The following is a 22,355-nucleotide window of genomic DNA, read 5'->3' on the forward strand; positions in this document are numbered from 1 at the left end:
CGGAGATTTTGCATGTACTAAGGGGCAGATTTAATAAAGGACGAAAGGTCCTTTAATAAATCAATAGGTCCTTTTCTCTGTAGTAACCCCCGCCAGCTTAAAGATTCTCTTTACAAGGGAACCGTTCTTAATAAGTATCTTGCTGGTACTTGTACCACCACAATACCTCTTCTGTTATCCCCATCTCAGGCATTGGCCCTGCTTACCACCATTGTGGCTAGGGTTAATGGTGTGGTAACCCCACCTACTTTGTGCTGGCCCCACCTTTAGTTAGTTTGGTCCGGCCTACATGAGGCCATTTCAGATTTTTTTCTCCAGGGCCACTTTATGTCCCCACTCGCCCCTAGTATCATTACCTTTATGTTGGGAAAAAGTATGTATGGCAGATACTATGAAGCTCATGCAGAGTGGGGACAGTTTGCATAGCATATCTTGGGTGAAATCAATCTGCACATGCCCAGAAAGTAGTCACATGCATATGCTTGTATGCAGACTCCTGCATGCACCTGGAGAGGGGATGGAAGGATTGTGCAAATTCGGGCTGAGTCCACTAAAGGCCAGTTCACGCAAATACGGCTCAGGCAGACCTGCAGAAACACACATATATGCTTGTAAGGAGGCATATATGGTGCACTTATGCTGATGCAGAGGCGGACACATCTTGAGCTACGTAAGGCTCTACATAAGGGTGGATATACACTTGTTTCCCATGCTCTTTGTTTAAAAGTTATTCCTGTTTTGTGTCCACCTCTGCATTAGCCCCTATGTCTGCTTATGGTCTAAACAGTACTGCAAAGTTTCAGTAAATTGACAATTGGTAAGAATGAAGATACTTTTTTTTAACATACGTTGGATTTTTTACACAAGCTTGATATAGAAAAGTACATTTATAAAATGAAAGAAAATGCATTGACTAGTGGGCAAAAATGACCTGCTAGTGCATATAAAATGGCTTAAGAAGCTTATCGGTGGTTTAGTGGTTAGCGCTTCTGCCTCACAGCATTGGGGTCATGAGTTTGATTCCCGACCATGGCCTTATCTGTTTGGAGTTTGTATGTTCTTCCTGTGTTTGCGTGTTTCTCTGTGTGTATGTTAGGAAATTTAGTCTGCTAACTCCAATGGAGCGGGGACTGGTGTGAGTGAATTCTCTGTACATCGCTGCAGAATTAGTGTTAATATATAAATAAATGATGATGATAGTTTGGGAGTGCAACATTTAGCATCTTCTTATTTAATCACAAAGCAAAGGATAGATTTGCTTGGGAGCAAAATAGACGACAGTGCATTTATGGAGGCTCTCCCTGATTAGCAGAACTCCAATAAAATACTTAATTGTTATACCTCCTTATAATTAATGGAGATCAGATATCTGTCTACACTTTCCATGGGATGTTTTCTGTACTGTCCAAGTCCTCATTATATGAAAAAGATCAAGCATAGATGCAATATTTACTGTGCCAGAGTCACACGTGTAATAAAGATAGTCCAGCATCCCTTACTCTCCTGATTAATATCTAAATGAAGCTAAACTGAGCGATTTTTGGATCAAAACAAAGAAAAGTTGAAACAAATGAAAACGATACTTGTACGCTGGACTAAACGGATAGGTTTCATTTTTCTATCTGGACCTGCAATTTTCTGGGGTTAGTTACCAAAACTGGAATGTGTACATGCACCTATGTGTGTCCTAAATTGCCAGATTTGAGTTTAATTAAATACGTTGCAGGTGCTATTTTTTTAACATTCAAAATGAAACTCCAACATAGATCAACACAGCTGTCGACAGTCCAAGCATGAACACTGAACACTGGTCACTGATCTCTACCGCCTTTCCTGTAACTCTCATTTTGCAAGCTGGCTTTCTGATAACATGATCAGATTTTTATGTTATCAATTAAGATATTGCGCCTTTCGGATGATGATGTTATTGATTGATTAATTAATATAGCAGCAATATATTCCACAGCTCTGTAAAATCAGAACGTTTTATTCAGACACATCAGTTCCTGCCCCAGTGGAGCTTTTGATTGAATCTCTTTTCACAGGCAACACAATCATAGACCAGGACCAATTTGGACTGCTGCCAAATAAAATACTAGTATTTGTTTTAGATCATAGACAGGAAAAGTAACTATATATAGTGTAGTGATGGATAACAACTTTAACAGGTCAGTGATTGACAGCCCTTTCAAAAACATAGTGTATGAGTTCCTTAGTTGAAATGAACTGGTTCCTGTGATAGACAAATGGCACAGTAATTCATTCTGAGGGTTTTGCTTCCCATACTTATAGCCACTGCTGGCCTGAATCCCCAGGCCCTGGCACTGTGAGGTATCAATGCTAACCACTGATAATATTATACTGATATAAAGGTCACATAAGTGGAACTTCTAGCGTAAAATCACGGAGCTCCAAACATCCACTTGGTGACGCGATGATTTACACATTTTGATCACTAGCCATTATAAATTATAACGTGTCATTAAAATGTCGGTTGTCAATTTTGTTTTAGGATAAAAAATAATTCTAAGGTATAACACATACTTGCCAACTCTCCCGGAATGTCCGGGAGACTCCCACATTTCGGGGGAGTCTCACGGACTCCGGGGAGAGTATAGCAATCTCCCACATCTGCCCACTTCCTAGTGAAGTGGACAGAATTAGGTCCAAAATGCCACGGTGCACCGGGAATCACGGCATTTGGCAGGGCCAAAATGACGCAATTTTCGGAGCCCTGCCCCCTGCACGCCCACCCTCCCTTGGCAGCTCCCGAATCATACTTTACAAACAGGCATGTTTCTATAATATCTTGGATTGGAAGATCTAACTTTTAAAGGGGGTTTTCGCCACGAGCTGATTTTTTTTTAATTGTACACTCCTTCCTGCATCTTTCACTAAATACTTTGCTTTATCTTTCTAAACTCCTTCGGTGCTTTTTAGCCATGTCTTATATCATTGGGTACAGTTGATTATGACACAAGCTGCTGCTGTCTGGCTATAACTGCATCCAATGTAGAGAGCACAGCAGAGCTTTGTCATATCACAGACACAACGCAACCTGATGATATAAATACAGGGCTAAAAAAACCAAAAATAGATCTAGAAAATAAAGGCAATGCATTTAGTGAAAGTTACAAGAGGATGTCTACAAACCAATAAACAAGTGATGTTAACATGGTAAACCTCCTTTAATACTCAATGCTTATTTACTCTAGTTATGCCATAACATATAAAGGATAATTATAGTATAAAACATATTTTCAGTGGGGACCAAGGAAACCTGTGAAAGGAGAAGCAATCATTGTAGTACATCCACACATGCCTAAAAAAAGTGCAGCAACAGCCTATACCCCGAGCCAGCAGCTGATCTCCTGTTATTGCTTGGTGACATATTGCTGTTCCCTGTGGTAAAAATGTCGATGTGAACACAATTTACAAAGTAATTCAAACAGAATTAATACTTACAGACGCCTCAGTTCAGAAAGTCCATAAAAGGCCCCCGGCTCGATGGTGCTAATCAAGTTATTCCTCAGATCTCTGGAGATAGAAATGTACACACAGCAATTAATTATCGGCGTATGGGCTATTGTACATGAACAACAGGCAGCTCATCAATTGACATTAACTTCACTATAACATTGAATATGAAAAGCAGCATAATTAACTAAAATGAATCGCAGTCAAAGCAAATGCTCTTCCAGCTTAAATTTTAAAGTATATAAGGTGCCTACACATAGACATAGGCAGCCATTTTGAAGTAATATTCATGACAGTGCAGCCTACCAATGTTCCCAGTGTTTCAATTATTACTACTTTCTATTTAAAGAACGGGTGGTGCACGCAGGGCCGGATTAACCCGAGGTCCAACTGGGCTACTGCCCAGGGGCCTCGGGCATTCAGAGGGCCCTTGAAAGTGCTAAGCAGCACTATTGATCGGTGCGGGGGCACTGTACTGTAGTCCTTCCTCGGCGCTCAGTGATCTCACGAGATCTCCTCAGTAAGGAGCTTACAGTGCGCCGCGGAAGGACTACAGAGACAGGAGGAGGTAAGCACTTGTGGGGGGGGGGCTCACAGGGAAGGTCTCATGGGGGAATGGAGGCCCCCTTAGCAAAGGGGCCTCCATTCCCTTAATCCGGCCCAGGGTGCGCACACCTGCCACTTGTATGCGCAGCAACAAAAGGACTTTTTAAAGGTGGCTCCCCGCGGAACGTGATCACATCCTATGATGCCCGGCCACACCCCCTTCTCATGCAGTGGGCGACACAAAGCTTCAGAGCGGTATAGCTGTGTGTATGGCTTAAGTCAACAGGTACGGATAGGCACCTTGATACACTTCTGGTGCAACCCTCTAACGTTCAAGACGGCCGCACATTACCTTTAACCTCAGTAATAAGTTAAAACAATACAGTTAATCAAAGAAAGAGACAACTATCTGTACTGTAATAACATTTTACACAAGTGATACAAGCTATAACAAACAAATCTAGTGATAAAGCAGGAAGGAGCTGGGGGACACAGATGAAGGCTCTAGGGCCACCTGCTGCTCTTCACTGCTTTAAAGAGTTAAACTGTACAGCGGTTGCTAAATATGACCATATTACAGGCTGGACTCAAAAGACCCACTTAGGACTAATAAAGCTAGTTATTAAATGGATTCCCAGCGCATTTAATTGTTTTGCTTTGCAAACCTTTGTTTATTAAGCAAAAGTTAAATCATTTTATAGCTTAAAATGCAGGCAGTGCATTGTTAAACAATGAAAATTAAAATTGTGCTTTTGAGATGTGATCAGTGTTAATGTCTATGTTTATTCACTGGCGTGTAGCTTTTTACAGTCAGGCATTTAATTATCGGTTTGCAGCCGTTTTACATTTTTAAGGGCAGTCAGTCTGCGCTGACCTGCTGTCTGAGCTGCGCTCCGTACAATTACTGTAAAACTGAGAATAATGCAGGTCAGCAGGATTGTAAACATGACTTATCACTGATAGATGGGAAAAAACAAAATAAGATATGTCTATGCTTCATTGAACAGCCTCCCTGTGTGGCCAAGATTAATTGTGTGAATGTCTCATCTGCATGCTATTAAAGAGAACTCAGCACAAGTAGATTGGCTGACTGCCCATGAGCATTTACCTTAACTCTACTACATATATATTGTAACAGGAGCACTGGGCACATGGTGAATGGCAGATGTATATGTAACAGGCTTTCTGTCTTTTATGCTCTAAAACCCCATGGAGATTGTCTTGTATCGGAAGGAGCATCCCAAAGAGTGTATTCAGCTTTAGGAACAGCAGGTAAGGATCCCTGGGGTTATGTATAGAGAGAAGGGTGGGCTCAATATATAAGGCTGGGTCTTCTGATCTCCCAGTCTCACAGCAGACTAATCAGGAGTTGCACCCGCAAGGTGCTGACAAAAAGCTAGGCAGTTTCCTCTGTCTCTCACTGCCTGGGAACAAGGTTGGATGCCTTCTGAGAGACACTGCAAACTGTGACCAGTAAGTCCTGTACATTTTGTGTGTGTGGGGGACACAAGATTCCTCACTTGAGAGAGAGTGTTCCTGTGTTTAGTTAGTGCCAAACAGGCAAGGCCTTTATTTATGTTTTGTTTGTTTTGGAATATGTTGAATAAAACTAGATGTGGCTAGTCAAACCAAACAATTGACTGGCACGACATCTTTGGCTGGCCTGTCTGAAGTGCAGCTGTGTACTGCAGAAGACTGTAACCCCCGTCTGATTAGCTCACAACATATATATTTGTATATACATATATTTATATATACATATACATACATATATATATACCAACCAATATAGAGGCAAAACAGATACGTTTACAAAATGGCATGAAAGTAGAATGATAGAGAGTTATCTGATATACTTATTATAAATAACTGGAAGATTTTATTCTTTAGCTAACAACAACCACCTTTGGCCCAACTCTACCAGCCCAGCAACAAGCACAACTCTACCAGCCCAGCAACAGGCACAACTCTACCAGCCCAGCAACAGGCACAACTCTACCAGCCCAGCAACAAGCACAACTCTACCAGCCCAGCAACAGGCACAACTCTACCAGCCCAGCAACAGGCACAACTCTACCAGCCCAGCAACAGCACAACTCTACCAGCCCAGTAACAGGCACAACTCTACCAGCACGGCAGCAAGTCCAACTCTACAAGCAAAGCATTAGGCACAAATCTACCAGCACAGCAACAGGCACAACTCTACCAGCCCAGCAACAGGCACAACTCTACCAGCCCAGCAACAAGCACAACTCTACCAGCCCAGCAACAAGCACAACTCTACCAGCCCAGCAACAAGCACAACTCTACCAGCCCAGCAACAAGCACAACTCTACCAGCCCAGCAACAAGCACAACTCTATCAGCACAACAAACAGCACAACTCTACCAACCCCACAAACAGCACAACTATACCAGCACAACATAAAGCTCAACTCTACTGGTACAACAAAAAGCAAAACTCTACAGGCACAGCAACAGGCACAACTCTACCAGCACAGCAACAGGCACAACTCTACCAGCACGGCAGCAAGTCCAACTCTACAAGCAAAGCATTAGGCACAACTCTACCAGAACAGCAACAGGCACAACTCTACCAGCCCAGCAACAGGCACAACTCTATCAGCACAGCAACAAGCACAACTCTATCAGCACAGCAACAAGCACAACTCTACCATCACAACAAAATGCACAACTCTACCAGCACAAGAAAAAGTACAACTCTACGAGCACAGTACCAAGCACAACTCTACCAGCCCAGCAACAAGCACAACTCTACCAGCACAGTAAAAAAACAAAAACTAACGCACAATAATACGGTTATACAAATAAACTCTTAGAGTATCTCCTGTGGTATAGTCTTTTTCTCTCTAGTCCCAGAGTATTTATTTTTCAATGTCCAGGTAGCATTACAGAAAGTATTCACTTTATATAAGAAAGCATAAACCTACACCTGGTTAGGTCTTCCTCTTAAGTAACCTTTTATAATAAAAAAAACATGGTACTGTGTGAGAATTAGATAAGATTACTTTAGTACATTATTGTTATTATTTGTTTATAGAAAATCACAAATTCTGTTGCACCAAACAATAATACATGTTACTCCTTTGTTCTGGTTTATATATACAACCAATGGGTGTATTATTATTATTAGTAGTAGTATCATATATATTATTATAATACATTCCCCTGGAATAAAATTTATTCTACCTGACTTTGTGCAGCTGCTTTAATTACAAAAATCAGCTCCAAATAATAAAATAATAAAAAAACCCTCTGGCTCTAAATACATTCTGAGGCTTGGCCATGTGCACACTAAGAAAATTGTTTACTTTTCTGCATAGCCACATCAATAATCAATACAAATATATTGGGGGACATTTTATAAAAACTGGTGCACAGGAATAAGGTGCTCTCACTGATACCAACAGTTGATTTTGTTTTCAAACCATAACAGTATAATGCAGATTATGTTTGCTATATCGCCTTCTTTCTGTGCACCAGTTGTAAATAAAGTGTATCTGTGACAGGATGGACCACCTATGCCACCCTGTGTGTTGTTGCTGGGTACCGGCTGAGCTTACTTTGCCACCATTCCCTTTCTTTATCCCAATTGCACCCTCGCCGGAGCAGGAGGAGCTTACCATGCTGCCACCACTGGACTTCTTAGTGGCACCCAGAACCGCGTTGCTTCTGAGTAACTGTCGCTGCTAGTGTACCCCTTTGTTGGTGCACATGGACTGGTACCCCTGACATCTTCCTATAGATCAGGGTTGCTCTGGATGGATACCCTCTGGCCAGGGGGTAGCGGACAGAGCGGTGGTACTGGAAATCTGGATCCAAATCTCAGAACAGCCGGAAACGGATTAGATTTGGGTCTAATTTGTAGGTCACAGGAAATACAGCATGGAAGAAGTTGTCAAAGCAGGATCTTGAAGCAAGTGATGTTTATTAGCTCCAGTGTCCTGATAAGTACAGTTCGCACTGGTTGACGGTACCAATGATCAGAAAGTCAGATGGAACAGTTTTGGACACAGTCTAACAGGGGGTAAGCCAGCCCACTGAACTGAGTATATATATAAATGGTGTACATACATAAGGTGCCAATCTTAGAACACGTCAGGGTAAGAGGCAATTTTCTTTTCCTTAATAACCATCGATGGTAAAATGTAATTCTCACTAAAACTCAAAGAGAATCAAACATGGTGTGATATATTCTTTCAAATAAAATAAAAATAGAATGTAGAAAATCCCTATATATACCAAGTGCCAATGAATGAAGGTTACACCCGGAAAAAGTGAAATCTGTATATCTTCTGTTCCACCTTTTCCCCAAAGGACATATGCTTACAATGTATCCAATAAATATGCGCCTTTCAGAAAAGATCACAAATATTGTCCTTCTTCTTCCACTGGGAAATCATCCTTTCCTCCACATGAATCATGGAATAATAGACAAAAGAGGAATCTAGTGCATTATCCTTAAGACTTTACTCCACAATAAAATTTATTAAAAACAAACATGTAATAAAAATGGATTCACGAACATATAAATGCAGGGACTCGTACCAGAAGTTTCCAGAAAATAGGCATGGATGTTACAACCAAAGTCTGTCATCAATCAGGTAATCGGCTCCCCACTGCTTCCAACGCGTTTCAACTCTCTCTGGAGTCTTTTTCAAGGCTGATGTCATAACCATACTATGGCTCTCAGGGTTTAAATAGTGTATTCCATTGGAAATGAGGCTTGAGAGTGTCACACTTCCTGTTTCGCTAAACCGGAAGTGATGTCAGCACACCTCCGGTCCAGCGCGACTATTCAAAAAGTACTTAAAATACAAATGGAAGTGCATGTTCATAGTTGCGGCCACGGACTCCAAAATACATGGGTATAAACTCTTTGCTGGCCCCAAGAAGTCAGAGTTATTTTTAGTATCAGGATGCAATATGTTTCCCAAAACATGGGTATTGTGTATACAGGCCAAACAGACGTGTTGGCCACAGAGATGAAAAAGTCTAAATAACATGATGGACTTTTCTTAGAAAAGTTATACAAATCCAATCATGACATCCTGTCTCTGAAGTTACAAATCAATACCTCAGAAATGAATGCATTTCCTATACAAAGTGCCACACGATATAATAAAGAACAGTACAGTTGCAATTATATAAGTAAGCGCACTGCGCTGTTCCCTTTAAATAAATTTACACAATGAGTTATTTATAAGTGTTCCAGCCACAGTACCATTTTAAGATTTTTTTTTTTAAATGGAAAGTTCAGAAGACAACAATGAAATATATATATATTTCTTTAAAATTCTAAAAATCTGTGCTCTTCATCTGTGATACCCATCGGCTGAAAAGATTGTGACTCTCCACACTCCATAGAGATCTATGGACACTGCCGGTCGTGACACACTGCAGAATTGGAACAACATTGTTCCATTGTTGAACGTAATTTTTAGTTTGGTTTCAAAATCATATGAAACGATACCATGTGCTTTGGAACGATAATTGTTCATTGTTGCAGCTTACCCACTACTAATGTAATATTGGGCCGAACAGTCATTTATCGTTTGATTGGCTTGATAATTGTCTGAAAACGCTATAGTGTGTACCCAAACTTCCTCTAGCTTGTAGTTTATAATATTGCTGAAAACCACTGGACAAACTAGATTATAGCAAAGTTCCAACATCTCAGTGAAGGTTTCCAGCAGTAGCCGTGGAAAGCCAAACATGACATCTCTGTATAAGAAACTAATTGTTTCTCACCAAATTTGCAATGTGTTGAATTTAATTGATTTTAAATATTTAGGAAATATTTAAAGTAATTCTTTGCTAGCTACATATTTACAAATAAATATGCCTTTTGTTCTCCTCTAAATTTTAACATAATACATGGATCCATTAGCTGTTATACTAACGCTATTCTATGAATTCATTCTATTATTAAAGTTCAACTGAAGTGTAGGTCTCCGCAAATGTAAAACTAATTGCATATTTCAAATTTAAATTTTGGGGGTATATTTACTAAACTGCGGGTTTGAAAAAGTGGAGATGTTGCCTACAGCAACCAATCAGATTCTAGCTGTCATTATGTAGAATGTACTAAATAAATGATAACTAGAATCGGATTGGTTACTATAGGCAACATCTCCACTTTTTCAAACTTGCAGTTTAGTAAATATACCCCTTGTTGCGTTTGGAACCTAGACAGAGATTGTTGCCTACTAATGCATTATTCAATAAGACTGAGACCTTTAAATATGTATGCATTGATAGTTACAGCACATTTCTACCGTCAATTACAGCTGATAAATTTATACAAAAAATAAATTTATATATTTTTTTTTATGTATCCCTATTAAAATAAAAGTATTGAGTATCAAGAATGGAAGTTGCTGGACACAAACACTGAACACAGGCAGGAGAAAGTAAAAAAAAGAAAATATTACTGCATTGGGAAATTTGACATTTGGGCTCCCTGGGGAATCCATGTCAAGGATAAAATGTCAGATTTCTTCCTTGTGTGGATCTTGATGCATTAATATATTCTTTTTGCTTCTTCATTCTGTTTGTGTGCTGTTCTCCTGTTTAACATTTGCTTTATGTGATTGCTAAGCTGTTATATTGTATTGATTTAAAGCACACATTTGAGCTCTTAAACTGAACTATTTGTTCGAATTCTCACAATTTATCTGCAGTTACTCACAGCACTAAATGTAATAAAGAATAACTCTCTGAATAATGCTTTGATATGTATGAAACTATAAACAAAAGTTACAATGATAAATTAACTTTTAGGGGTAGATTTACTAAAACTTCTAAAAAAGAATAATTGAGGTTTTGGCCACAGCAACCATCGGAATGATAGCTAGAATCTGATTGATTGCTATGGGCAACACCACCACTTCTCCTTTTTAGAAGCTATAGTAAATCTATATCTTATTGTGAATTGCTTTTTAGACATTGTATAAATCAAGCTCAGTATATATATATATATATATATACACACACACACACACACACACAAGTTAACCCGTGCATGATACTCATGCATTCCAGTCAAATCAAGCTATTTAAGGTCTTAAAAAGGTTCTTGTCATGCATTTGGGGCTAGGCCAGGCCTCCTCAGGGGAAGAGCGTTACTTCCCGACGCAAGCGCCCTTTTTTAACGTGGTTTTGTCCACATGTCACCACCTCATCATTTTTCTCCATCACCTCATCCTTCATCTTTATCGCCACATCTATCCAGATGTCTATCCAGACACAGGGATCTCCTCAGCGGTCCTGAGTATCACACTCCTCTCGCTCTGTCACCCCCGGCAACCACCAACCACTCCCAACTGTCACCCCTGGCAACCACCAACCACTCCCCACTGTCACCCCCGGCAACCACCAACCACTCCCAACTGTCACCCCCGACAACCACCAACCACTCCCAACTGTCACTTCTCCTTCAAGAAATATATATATATATTTTTTAAATCTTTATAAACACTTTTAACAATTAACAAATTAAATTAACAAATTAAAAACATCTTAGTATACCAAATTTCAGCCCTTACTAAGAATTTAGTAGGTCAGTGTATAACTCCGCCCAGCAGGTGGCGCTGCAGCTTGTTTTTTTTTTTTTCACACACACACACAGACTAACACACGCCACTAGGCTTATATGTATTAGATGGATGAACAAATGGACATTTATTGAAACATGGTGCAAAGGAAGAGGTGGTGTTACCCACTGCCATCGCCTAGATTGTAAATTAATTTTTAGTGCACTTTAGAAGGCGAGACCTGGTAGTTTTGGCGCAAACTTCTTTGCTCCAATTTTGAAAAATGTGTCTCATTGTATCTCCACGCTAACAAATAAGGCTATGGGTTTATTATAGGGAGACAACCCATTTTTACATCAAAAATTTATTTTTATATCAAGTGAAGATTTTGCTTTTATCTCATACCATTTGAACCTTGACAGATCAAAACAAATTTATTTTTTAAAATTGTATTTATTTTTTGCTCAAAGTGGTGAACATAGGTTTTGGGGATTCTTTTACTCAAACTTTATTTCAAAATTGGGTATGTGTCTTTATTTATAGTTACTCTTTTGGCATAATGGATGGGGGTCTAAGGAACCACTGTCTATTGTACTGGGACCACTGGGGTGATTTTGTTAATTGACCCAGCCCCCGCAGTTCAGGCGGATCAGGGATTTTCAGGGTTGGGACTGGTTCTATTTTGCCCCCACCTATAGGGGCACCAGCCTGGGGCTGCTTTTCAATTTAACGGGGACCCTACTCTCAAGGTCTTACTGTTGTAATGGAAACCAGTCCAGGCTGTGTAATGCTGGGGTTGATTAAGGATTTAGGAAGGAGGGTATGCCGCATATTTTTGTTAAATTATGTATATATATTTTAGTTTTAAGCTGTGCGCTATACTTGGGGATTGTTTTTATTGCAGGTGTGCCTGGTAATGTGTGTCTCTGCTAAATCCTTTTCATTAAAAGTATAGATTATTGGCAGAGAAGTACAAATCTAGGCAAACGTCATAAGAAGCTTCATAGACACACAAAAGTGACACATGTACTAGAAACTGTCCCAATACCCTCTCACTCTCACGATTTATTTAAGTTACAACTAAGGCTAAACCATTTAATACTATGTAAAGGGGTGTTCTGACAAGAGTGGGGTTAATGGTAGAGGTTAAGTCCATCTGGAATCCCCTCTTGTCCAGCAAACACCCATTCTTAATTACAGCCATGTGACTGCTGTACTAACAATGTAAAAAAGAGGTGGCATAGAAGTAAAAAAACACTGTACGTTGCATCATACTGCAAATTTATCTCATCTAAATAACCCCATCCTGCAAAATGAGATTTTCTTTCTGCCCTTCAGTGCTGAATCACCTGTAGCCAGAAGTGCCCTTAGTCTTCCCAACACCCCTGCAGATGCCCCCACCTTGGTCTGCATATTCATTGGCTTCTACTTGAAAACATTTGTACAAAAGCAGGTATATGCCATCATGAAAGAGCATTTGCACTTCAGTAATACACATTTTCAGTTTGTAAATGACCCTCACATCACATTAAGCTATTCTGCTGATATACTGAGAGAACACAGATAATCACAGTCTGTACTGCCTCAAAAACAATCTCAAGTGCAGAGCACAACCCTAAATGGTAATTATAGGAGCATCTGATGAAATCATTAACCTCAAAAAAAATTACGCATCTACCAACTTCGAAATCAATGTCACACAGTTATGAGCCATTAGGGACATCATAGAGCACAATGTTAACTTTAAAATATAACCTTTGTTAAAGAGACAAATTGGTAACATTAAGAGTTCAAGTTTGACCCTTGTAAGACTCATAATTATCCCCTGCGTAGCCTCACCCGGTGATCCAGTTCGCTCATACATTAGTGTAATCATATCATATTTACTGACTTCAGCAGAATGTATTCCCTTCTCTATGTATACAATGGTACAGCATGTAGGTATATGTAATGGCATAAACTTTAAATAATATATGTATAAAAAATGATTCATTGTGTTATCTTCCATCTCAGTATTTATTAGAAACATTTGCATTCTGCTAGGAAAATCATAGTCCCTCCTGCAGAAGATAAGAATACTTTGCACTTTCACCCATCCTTGCTCTGATAAATGCTGGGAACGGACAGGCTAAAATCAACGTCCTTCAATATTTGGCTCATGCTCAGCACACACTAACCCCATTGTAGCAAATCTGGTCGCAGTGATTGAGTTCACTGAACCCAGCGAACGGATGGGAATTTTACATGTGGATAATTTGTGTTTACAGCAGAGAACAGTATCTACAGTGTTGCTGAGTCTGAATAGTTCTGAAACTTTGGGGCCGTCTTCCTGACTGCTGCAACAATTTATCTATTCACATCCGACAAGAATGAGGATGGCAACAAATATTAATGGGGAGGGGGAGTAATAACTGGTCAAAGCTTTTTCTCTGTAATCACTACATCAACAACATAAAGTTAATAATATAAGCTGCAGAATGAATCTTACAGTCAACATTTTGCTTGCGAAATACAATTTTCACAAAGATGCTTATTTTCTCTGTACGTTTAAACGTTTCCTCAGGGGGAGGTTGATGGATTCATTCAACCAAGGTTTTCCCAGTGTCAGGTATTTACAATGTATTTATCTACATTTATTCACACTATTATTAAGTTTATATATCTTTTTTTGTTACACTTTCAAACAACCCATCCCATATCCATTATATTTGCATCACTGAACCGTCAAAAGGAGGGAGTGGAGGAGGAAAGACTGTGTGATCGACTGAAAACCACTGTGTAAAAGTAATTCTTTAGAACTGGAAATGTGCCTTACCTTACCATCTTTCTGTAATTAGGTGTATTTATATTCCATATATTGTTTATACTTGGGTTTAAATCATTTTTATTTTTTTAGACATGTTGAGCTGTACATTCTCCTGTTGAGCTTTTCATGATAAGAATGCAAACAAAGGTCTATTTTTGTTTACAACCTAAAGAGAGGCGTTGAAGTGTGCCTTTTATGGATAGACATACAGTAGACTGTTTTCTCACCCTTTCTATTAGTTGTTTTCATTGTGGGTTTTATGTGTAGATCCTCCCAGAAAACTGCAGTTATCCAATCAGCTGGAAGCAATAAATGGGAATCAGCAGCAAGGAAATTTAAAATGATCTTGCCTGCAGTGATGGTCAATGAACCATTGAGGAGGTACGGGGGGAGTCCTTCATGCAGGTTGGGGATCCTGTATATAGTTTATCTAGATGGGTAATGGAGAATTTATTGTTAAAATATAAGTGGACATCTTCTTTAAAAGAATTATGTGTATTATATATCACTTTTGAAAGTATGCTGACTATTTGCTCATTGGTTAACAAATAATTTAGAAGCATATTTTTCATGTTTAAAGGATAAATCCACCTTTTGTGGAGTGTTTTGTAAGGTTAAATATGCAAAATAGACAATAAGGGTCTATTTGACGTGTGTCTGATCTTGCCCTGATTCACGTCTGTCTGATCATGCACTGATTCACGTGTGTCTAATGCTCTGGAACAGAGGGACTGATGACTGTCTGAATTTGAGCAGAGATCCTGTTCGGGATGAGATGGAATGTGAGGTCAGAGCAGGATGCTGCTACCATGACCTCAGGGTCGGATTAACCATAGGGCTAACTGGGCTTTAAGCCCAGGGGCCTATGGCATCCAGGGGGCCCTTGAAAGTGCTCAGCAGCAGTATTGATCGGTCGGGGGCGTCCCCAGCCCGATCAGTGCTGCTGAGCACTTTCAATGCAGTACTTCCCCGGCGCGCTGTAGTCTTCTTACGGAGGAGATCGCGTGAGTCTCACTCTCACGAGCTCTCCTCAGTAAGGAGTGTACAGCGCGCCGGGGAAGGATCACCGGGGGGGGGGAGGGGCAGCTCGGATCATGGGGGGGGCCCTCACAGGGGAATGGAGGCCCCCTTAGCCCAGGGGCCTCCATTCCCTTAATCCGGCCCTGCATGACCTACATGCGAGTCAAGTGTTTGGAGCATAGGTGCTTGTGTAGAGAGGCCCCTGGGTATAACAATGATACTACATTTACCTGTACCCTAATTGCTGCTGCAACAGAGGAAAGAGAGAGTCATAGACTGAGTGTGTAAACCCATTAATGAGGTTCTGAGAGTGGGAAAGAGGGAGGCCGTCTCATTAAAGAGAGTGGTAGCTCCTGAGTCAAGAGGTGTACTACAACCTGTGAGATGTCATGGTAATTACTACCGTCATTTGTAATTAAACAGCCTGTACTGAGATGAGAAGGGATTTGACTATAAACTTATTTGCTGCAACTAATTGATTTGTGTGGAGAAGGGAGAGATGAAATACAGTACATATATAAACCCAAGTTCTTTATTTATTAACCCATAAGATGACTTGACACCCATTATTTTCCATTCAAAGCATGGTAGTATGGTACACCTCTACACCTGCAGCATTTGCACTACATGTGGTCACCTGTTATCAAACCTGCATGTGCAGGGACACCTGTATGTTGCATTTGACGCCCAGGAGAAGGGAGAGACTAAACTAAATCCAGGTGGTTGATCCAGAGACACTACAAATTAGGGGTTAAGGCCTAATCCCACCCACACCCGCATGAGCAAATAAGGCTTACATGCATTTCTTATGAGAGCCTGAAATTGGCTCCGTCTCAAAATTTTCACCTTCATTATCCTGAAATTCCCAGGTTTAAGACCAGTAAGACAGGAAGTCAATTTTCTGCCAACACACTATGCAATATCATTAGAGAGGAATTAGACAGGTACAGCTACTGCGTCCTTCCCCCTCTAATAATGACAATAAAATGGAATCTCTGGTTCGTTGTTAGGGTTACTGTCAAGGAATGTTATAGAAACCACTAAAGAGTCACCACCTACTTAATGATATGAGCGATATGAGCACTGTGGGCAGTTTACTGGTGTCTTCCTTTAGAGATAAGTGCAGAAAATAGGCCCCAGACCATCTGGTAGCAAATACCTAATTGGCAGATCTGAAGCTGTATTGTTAAATAGTCATCAAAGATTAGGTTTTATACTAGTAGTCAGCAGAGATTGGGATCTATATGGTGTATTTTATAGTAAGTCGCTATCAGAGATTGGGATCTTTGCTGTATAGTAGCCACCAAAGATTGGGTCTGTGTTGTATAGTATCCATCAGATTGGGAGTTTCTATTTTATAGTAACTATTATATTGTGCTTTGCATAGTGAATTAGCCACTAGTAGGCTCTGATTTGTATAGTGACCACAAGAATGGCTTCTGCATTCTATAGCAGAATTCATTTTACATTATTATTGTTACTAGTCTATCATTTATGAAGCTCCAACATGTTCTGAAGCACTTTACAAAGGGGAGAAAAAAATACAATTATTACACTCCATGATTACAATTCAGAACATAATTTAAGGCAAATGAAATGAAGAACTATTTTTCGAGTCCTTATAATCTAACAGGACACAATGGACTGATAATCGAAGGTTCAATTGCAAGGGACTTGCTATATGAATGTACAGGATATAGAATTTAAGCACTGAGTAGGAGTATTTTAGAAGAAAGAAGGAAGCATTGCAATTAACCCAGAAGGTGCTCCACAATAGATACTAGGCAGTACTTTCACATGATGGGCAGATGTGCATTCCTTTAAAAGAGCACAAGTAATAATTCTCAAAAGTGTGTCTGCTGATGAACATTATCTTTGCTTCATTGGTGAAGTTTTCTGTTTATCTACATAGGAAGTAAGGTGTTTTTTGATGGTAGAAATAGCAATGTGAGTTATAAAGTTAAATTGCTTCTCTTGACAGTAAAACATTTGGCTAATCAGAAACCCGACTATAAAAAGTGACAGGTAAAAATGCTGTTATTGTGGGTTGTTATTTTTCAGCAAAGAAACAAATACTGTAGCTTATTGCAGAAATGTATGCAAACTCCATTGCACTGTAAATGGAAGATACAATTATGAACGCTGTTGTATTTGCTTTCTGACTGATTTCATTGGTTCACGAATTGCTCAACCATGTAATTATGCCAGGAGCATAAAAACAATGCTTAAATTAAATATGTATTTTATTTTACTGAGAAATTGCTGAAAACACAAAATGCAGGATGATTATACAGTCAAACACTGGCAAACAGATAACCCAAATGAATAATTTGTACAATATATTACATCCAAACAGCATTTTCCGGAGTGAGAACTAAAATGATGTACAATTAACATTGAAATAACTTTGTTTTATGCAGAGGAAACATTAAATGTGATTCAGCGAGCTGACTGATACATTGAGTGTGTTACAATGTGGACGGATTGCCCAAAAAAAAGGAAGTAAAAGGTTAGATTTTTAAAGTGAAACTGTGAACTAAATAGTAAAAGATATTTAATACACCAAATTTACACATGTATTGTTAAGTAGATGTAACTCTTATGATAGTGAACAATGCTTAACAGGGGAAAGTATAATATGTAGGAAGCAGTTTTAGAGTTTATCAAAAGTCATCAAACTTGTTTTATAATGTTATCTTTATTTATTCTTTATTTTATTTATTTTTTCTTTAAAAATGACATAACACTGTATACTGAGGGGGACGTGATATATTACTGTGAAACAACCATAAGAATCTGCTCACATAACAGGTGTATTGCTGTAGAAGATGCATACAGTGGGCCTGATTCATTAAGAAAAGTAAGGCAAGAAAATAAGTAGGTTTGATCAGTGGCAAAGTGGTTAGCACTTCTGCCTTACAGCACTTGGGTCATGAGTTCAATTCCCAACCATGGCCTTATCGGTGAAGAGTTTGTATGTTCTCCCTGTGTTTGCGTGGGTTTCCTCCGGGTACTCCGGTTTCCTCCCACACTCCAAAAACACACTGGTAGGTGAATTGGCTGCTAACAAATTGACCCTAGTCTGTGTATCTGTCTGTAAGCCCTAATGGGGCAGGGACTAATGTGAGCGAGTTCTCTGTACATCGCTGCGGAATTAGTGGCGCTATATATATATAAATAAATGATGATGATGATCCTGGACAAAACCATGTTACAGTGCAAAGGGTGCGAATTAGTTTATTATTTTGCACCCTTTGCATTGTAACATTATTTACTTTTATAAAGCTTTAATAAAGAGTTCATTTTGGTGCCTGTGTGTAATAAAGAACCAGTTCTGGGGCCTGATTCATTAAGGAACTTAAATTAAAAAGTTTCTTATTTAAGTCTCCTGGACAAAACCATGTTACAATGCAAGGGGTGAAAATTAGTTTTCTGTTTTGCACATAAGTTAAATACTGTCAGTTTTTTCATGTATCACACAAATACTTGATAGCTTATTTGTACACTGAAATTTAAAGTTGATATTTGTGTGCTACATGAAAAAACAGTCAGTATTTAACTTATGTGCAAAACAGAAAACTAGTGTGCACCCCTTGCATTGTAACATGTTTTTTTCCAGGAGAGTGAAATAAGAAACTTCTTAATTTAGGTTCCTTACTGAATCAGGCCCCTGGTGACCAAAATACAAGTAGACCCTGTCCTGGTGGTAAGTATACAATGCATACATTTATTCTGGTGACTACTAGACAATGCCTGGCTCAAATGGATGACAAGCAGGGCCGGACTGGCCATCTGGCACTTCTGGCATTTGCCAGAAGGGCCGATGGCTGTATGGGCCGGTCCGGTCCCTGTGCTTCATGTCCCGCAGCTTTTTCTTCTTTTTTTTTTAACTTCCGCGCGGCTGCGCGATGTGACGTCATGACGTCACGCAGCCGCCTAGGAGCCGTCAGTCTTTTGAGCTCGCGGGGTTATTGAGGTGAGTTGGTGTGTCCGGGGGATAATGACAGGTACTGCAAGGGAGGGCAATGAGTAAAAATACACGGAGGAAGTGATTGACAATGGCTGCAGGGGGAAGGGGGGGTGTGACAATGGCTGCAGGGGGAAGGGGGGGTGTGTGACAATGGCTGCAGGGGGAAGGGGGGGTGTGTGACAATGGCTGCAGGGGGAAGGGGGGGTGTGACAATGTCTGAAGGGGGAAGGGGGGTGTGACAATGGCTGCAGGGGGAAGGGGGGGTGTGTGACAATGGCTGCAGGGGGAAGGGGGAGTGTGACAATGTCTGCAGGAGGAAGGGGGGGGTGTGTGACAATGGCTTCAGGGGGAAGGGGGAGTGTGACAATGGCTGCAGGGGGAAGGGGGGGTGTGTGACAATGGCTGCAGGGGGAAGGGGGAGTGTGACAATGGCTGCAGGAGGAAGGGGGGGTGTGTGACAATGGCTGCAGGGGGAAGGGGGAGTGTGACAATGGCTGCAGGGGGAAGGGGGTGTGTGTGACAATGGCTGCAGGGGGAACGGGAAGGGTGTGGCAATGTCTGCAGGGGGAAGGGGGTGTGTGTGACAATGGCTGCATGGGGGAAAGGGGGGTGTGTGACAATGTCTGCAGGGGGAGGGGATGACAATGGCTGCAGGGGGAAGAGGGGGTGTGTGACAATGGCTGCAGGGGGAAGGGGGGGTGTGTGACAATGGCTGCAGGGGGAATTAGGAGTGAAAATGTCTGTATGGGGCAATGGCTGTAGGAGGTGGAAAATAAAAAATGGCTAATCTGTGTGGGGGACAATATATGACTATAATGTGTGTGGGGACAGTATATGACTATAATGTGTGTGGGGGACAGTATATGACTAATGTGTGTGGGGGGACAGTATATGACTATAATGTGTGTGGGGGGACAGTATATGACTATAATGTGTATGGGGGACAGTATATGACTAATGTATGCTATTAAGTGAATGTGGGGCTGTTTGGGGAAAATTAGGTATATTTATTAAATGAAATTATGAATTATTTAATGCCTGAGATGGTTGTGGGAAATGTTTATTTTTATTAAATATAAATGCTATTTAATTTCTTGCTGGGGTTGTTTGGAGGGAGGGGAAAGCGGTTAATTTATTAAATGGGAATACTATTAATTTAATGTTGGGGCTTGTTGTAGGAAAATAGGTCTATTTATTAAATGTATATACTATTTAATGTCAGGGCTAGTTGGAGGGAAATAGATGTATTTCTCAAATGTGAATACTATCATTTTAATGTTGGGGCTGGAGTGAGGCCTAATTTTAAAACGTGGGTGTTATATTGATTTAACACCGCTGCTGGTTGGAGTTTTCTAAATTTCATGTAACCATTTTTTTTTTCAAATAGGGCCCCCAACATTCCAGGATCCAGACAAGCAGCAACTGATCTAAAGACACCAGCGGCCACAAGTGGAGACAATGACAAGACAGGTAAGAGAGACCAGGACATTCTGCCAACTGTCCTGAATTTGGTGGGTGACTGTCCCGCTTAGTCAGGATTTGGTGTGAGTACAAGGACAGTTGGGAGGTATGTACTGCTTCACATTGTACTGCTTGTGAAGACAGAACTGTGTGCACCTAATAGTAGTGCTCACAGTATTGCCTGTGTATTTGTTGAAAATGTGTCTAATAACCATATTACATCATAGGAGTCCCCCTGTCTTAAGTGCCTAGGGCCCCCAGAGCCTTAATCCAGCTCTGATTAGCAGGAGGGAGCGGATAGCTACTCCCAGTTCCTGGATAGGACACAGCCTGCAGAGCAAGCCGAGGAGCTCTAAGTCTCATGAGATTTATTAATCTTGTGAGACTAAGTGCATCCCTGCTCACTCTACAGGAAGTTCCCACCCTGCTGGATGTCAGCAGCATCAGAAGCATAGATAAGTGCAGTGGGCTGGGGGTGTTGTAATGTGTTTCTGGGGTGGGGTGTGATATGATAGGGAGGGCCTGATAAATGTAATATTTTCTTATAATGTATGTATCAATGCCCCATGTTGACCATGCCCCCAACATAATGTGGGCACGCCCCTGGCGGCGCCGCTGCTGGGAAGCGGCACACAGTTTTGTCCTGCTGATCAACAGAGGTGGGCCTGTATGCTTGAAATGCCAGGGCTGATTTTTAGTCCCAGTCCGGCCCTGATGACAAGTATAGAACACATATTAATAGAGAAGTGTATAATACAAACTGGGGTGTCTGGTTGAATGATAGAATCAGCCAGTGCTTCCTTTATTGTTACATCTTTAAACTGTGACAAAAAACATAATTTTCCACTAAACAGTCCCTGTTGATACACTTTACAAATAAGAAGATACGTTTCATTGTCAGTCAAGCAGAGCAACAGTTCTTTTGACCATTGACACAACAAAGAATGAAAGAAGCAGCTCTTCTTGCCAAACTCTATTATTATTCTATATATATTATAATATATATTGATCTGCTATACATACACATGACTTTTTTTCAATCACTTCAGTTCTCGCCCTTTTGGAGCTTACAATAATTTTCCTTACAACAGGAGCACTATAATAATTATAAAACTTTGGATCGTGGGAGGGAAAAAAAAGAACTCAGAGGATTCCAAAGTAAACACAGTGAGAACATTCAAACGCCACACAGACAGTACACTGGGTCAAGATCTAACCCAAGGCCTCAGGGCCTCAAACCAGCAATACTAACCACAGTGACAGACACCATGCTGCCTTTCTTCTGAATTGATTCCCATCCTATCCATGGAGTGCCCAAATTTCTAAAGGCTATAAAATCTGGCACATATGCTTGAAAGTATTAAGCTACTCATCTCTTGATCTCTTCCATTGAGCAATGCTAGCTTTTGGACAGGGTAAATGGGTCTATTTCCCGGTGTCTCAAACTTACTTTGGGTCTTTGTTTTGTTACCTAAAATCAGGTATTAATAAGTGCCAGTGTCTTATGGTTATTAGAGATG

The 22,355-nt window shown here is 40.4% G+C and overlaps 1 protein-coding gene across 3 annotated transcripts in view; it reads right to left on the reverse strand.

The window, feature by feature from the left end:
• ADGRA1 (adhesion G protein-coupled receptor A1) overlaps positions 1-22,355 on the reverse strand; it is a 493,506-nt gene that overhangs the window by 406,297 nt on the left and 64,854 nt on the right. For all 3 annotated transcript variants that reach the window (XM_075216183.1, XM_075216182.1, XM_075216184.1), the window contains one exon: positions 3,466-3,537. In XM_075216183.1, coding sequence (XP_075072284.1) covers positions 3,466-3,537 — 72 coding nt within the window. The remainder of the gene's footprint in view (positions 1-3,465; positions 3,538-22,355) is intronic.

Source organism: Mixophyes fleayi, chromosome 6 (assembly GCF_038048845.1).
Source record: "Mixophyes fleayi isolate aMixFle1 chromosome 6, aMixFle1.hap1, whole genome shotgun sequence".
Lineage (NCBI taxonomy): Eukaryota > Metazoa > Chordata > Amphibia > Anura > Limnodynastidae > Mixophyes > Mixophyes fleayi.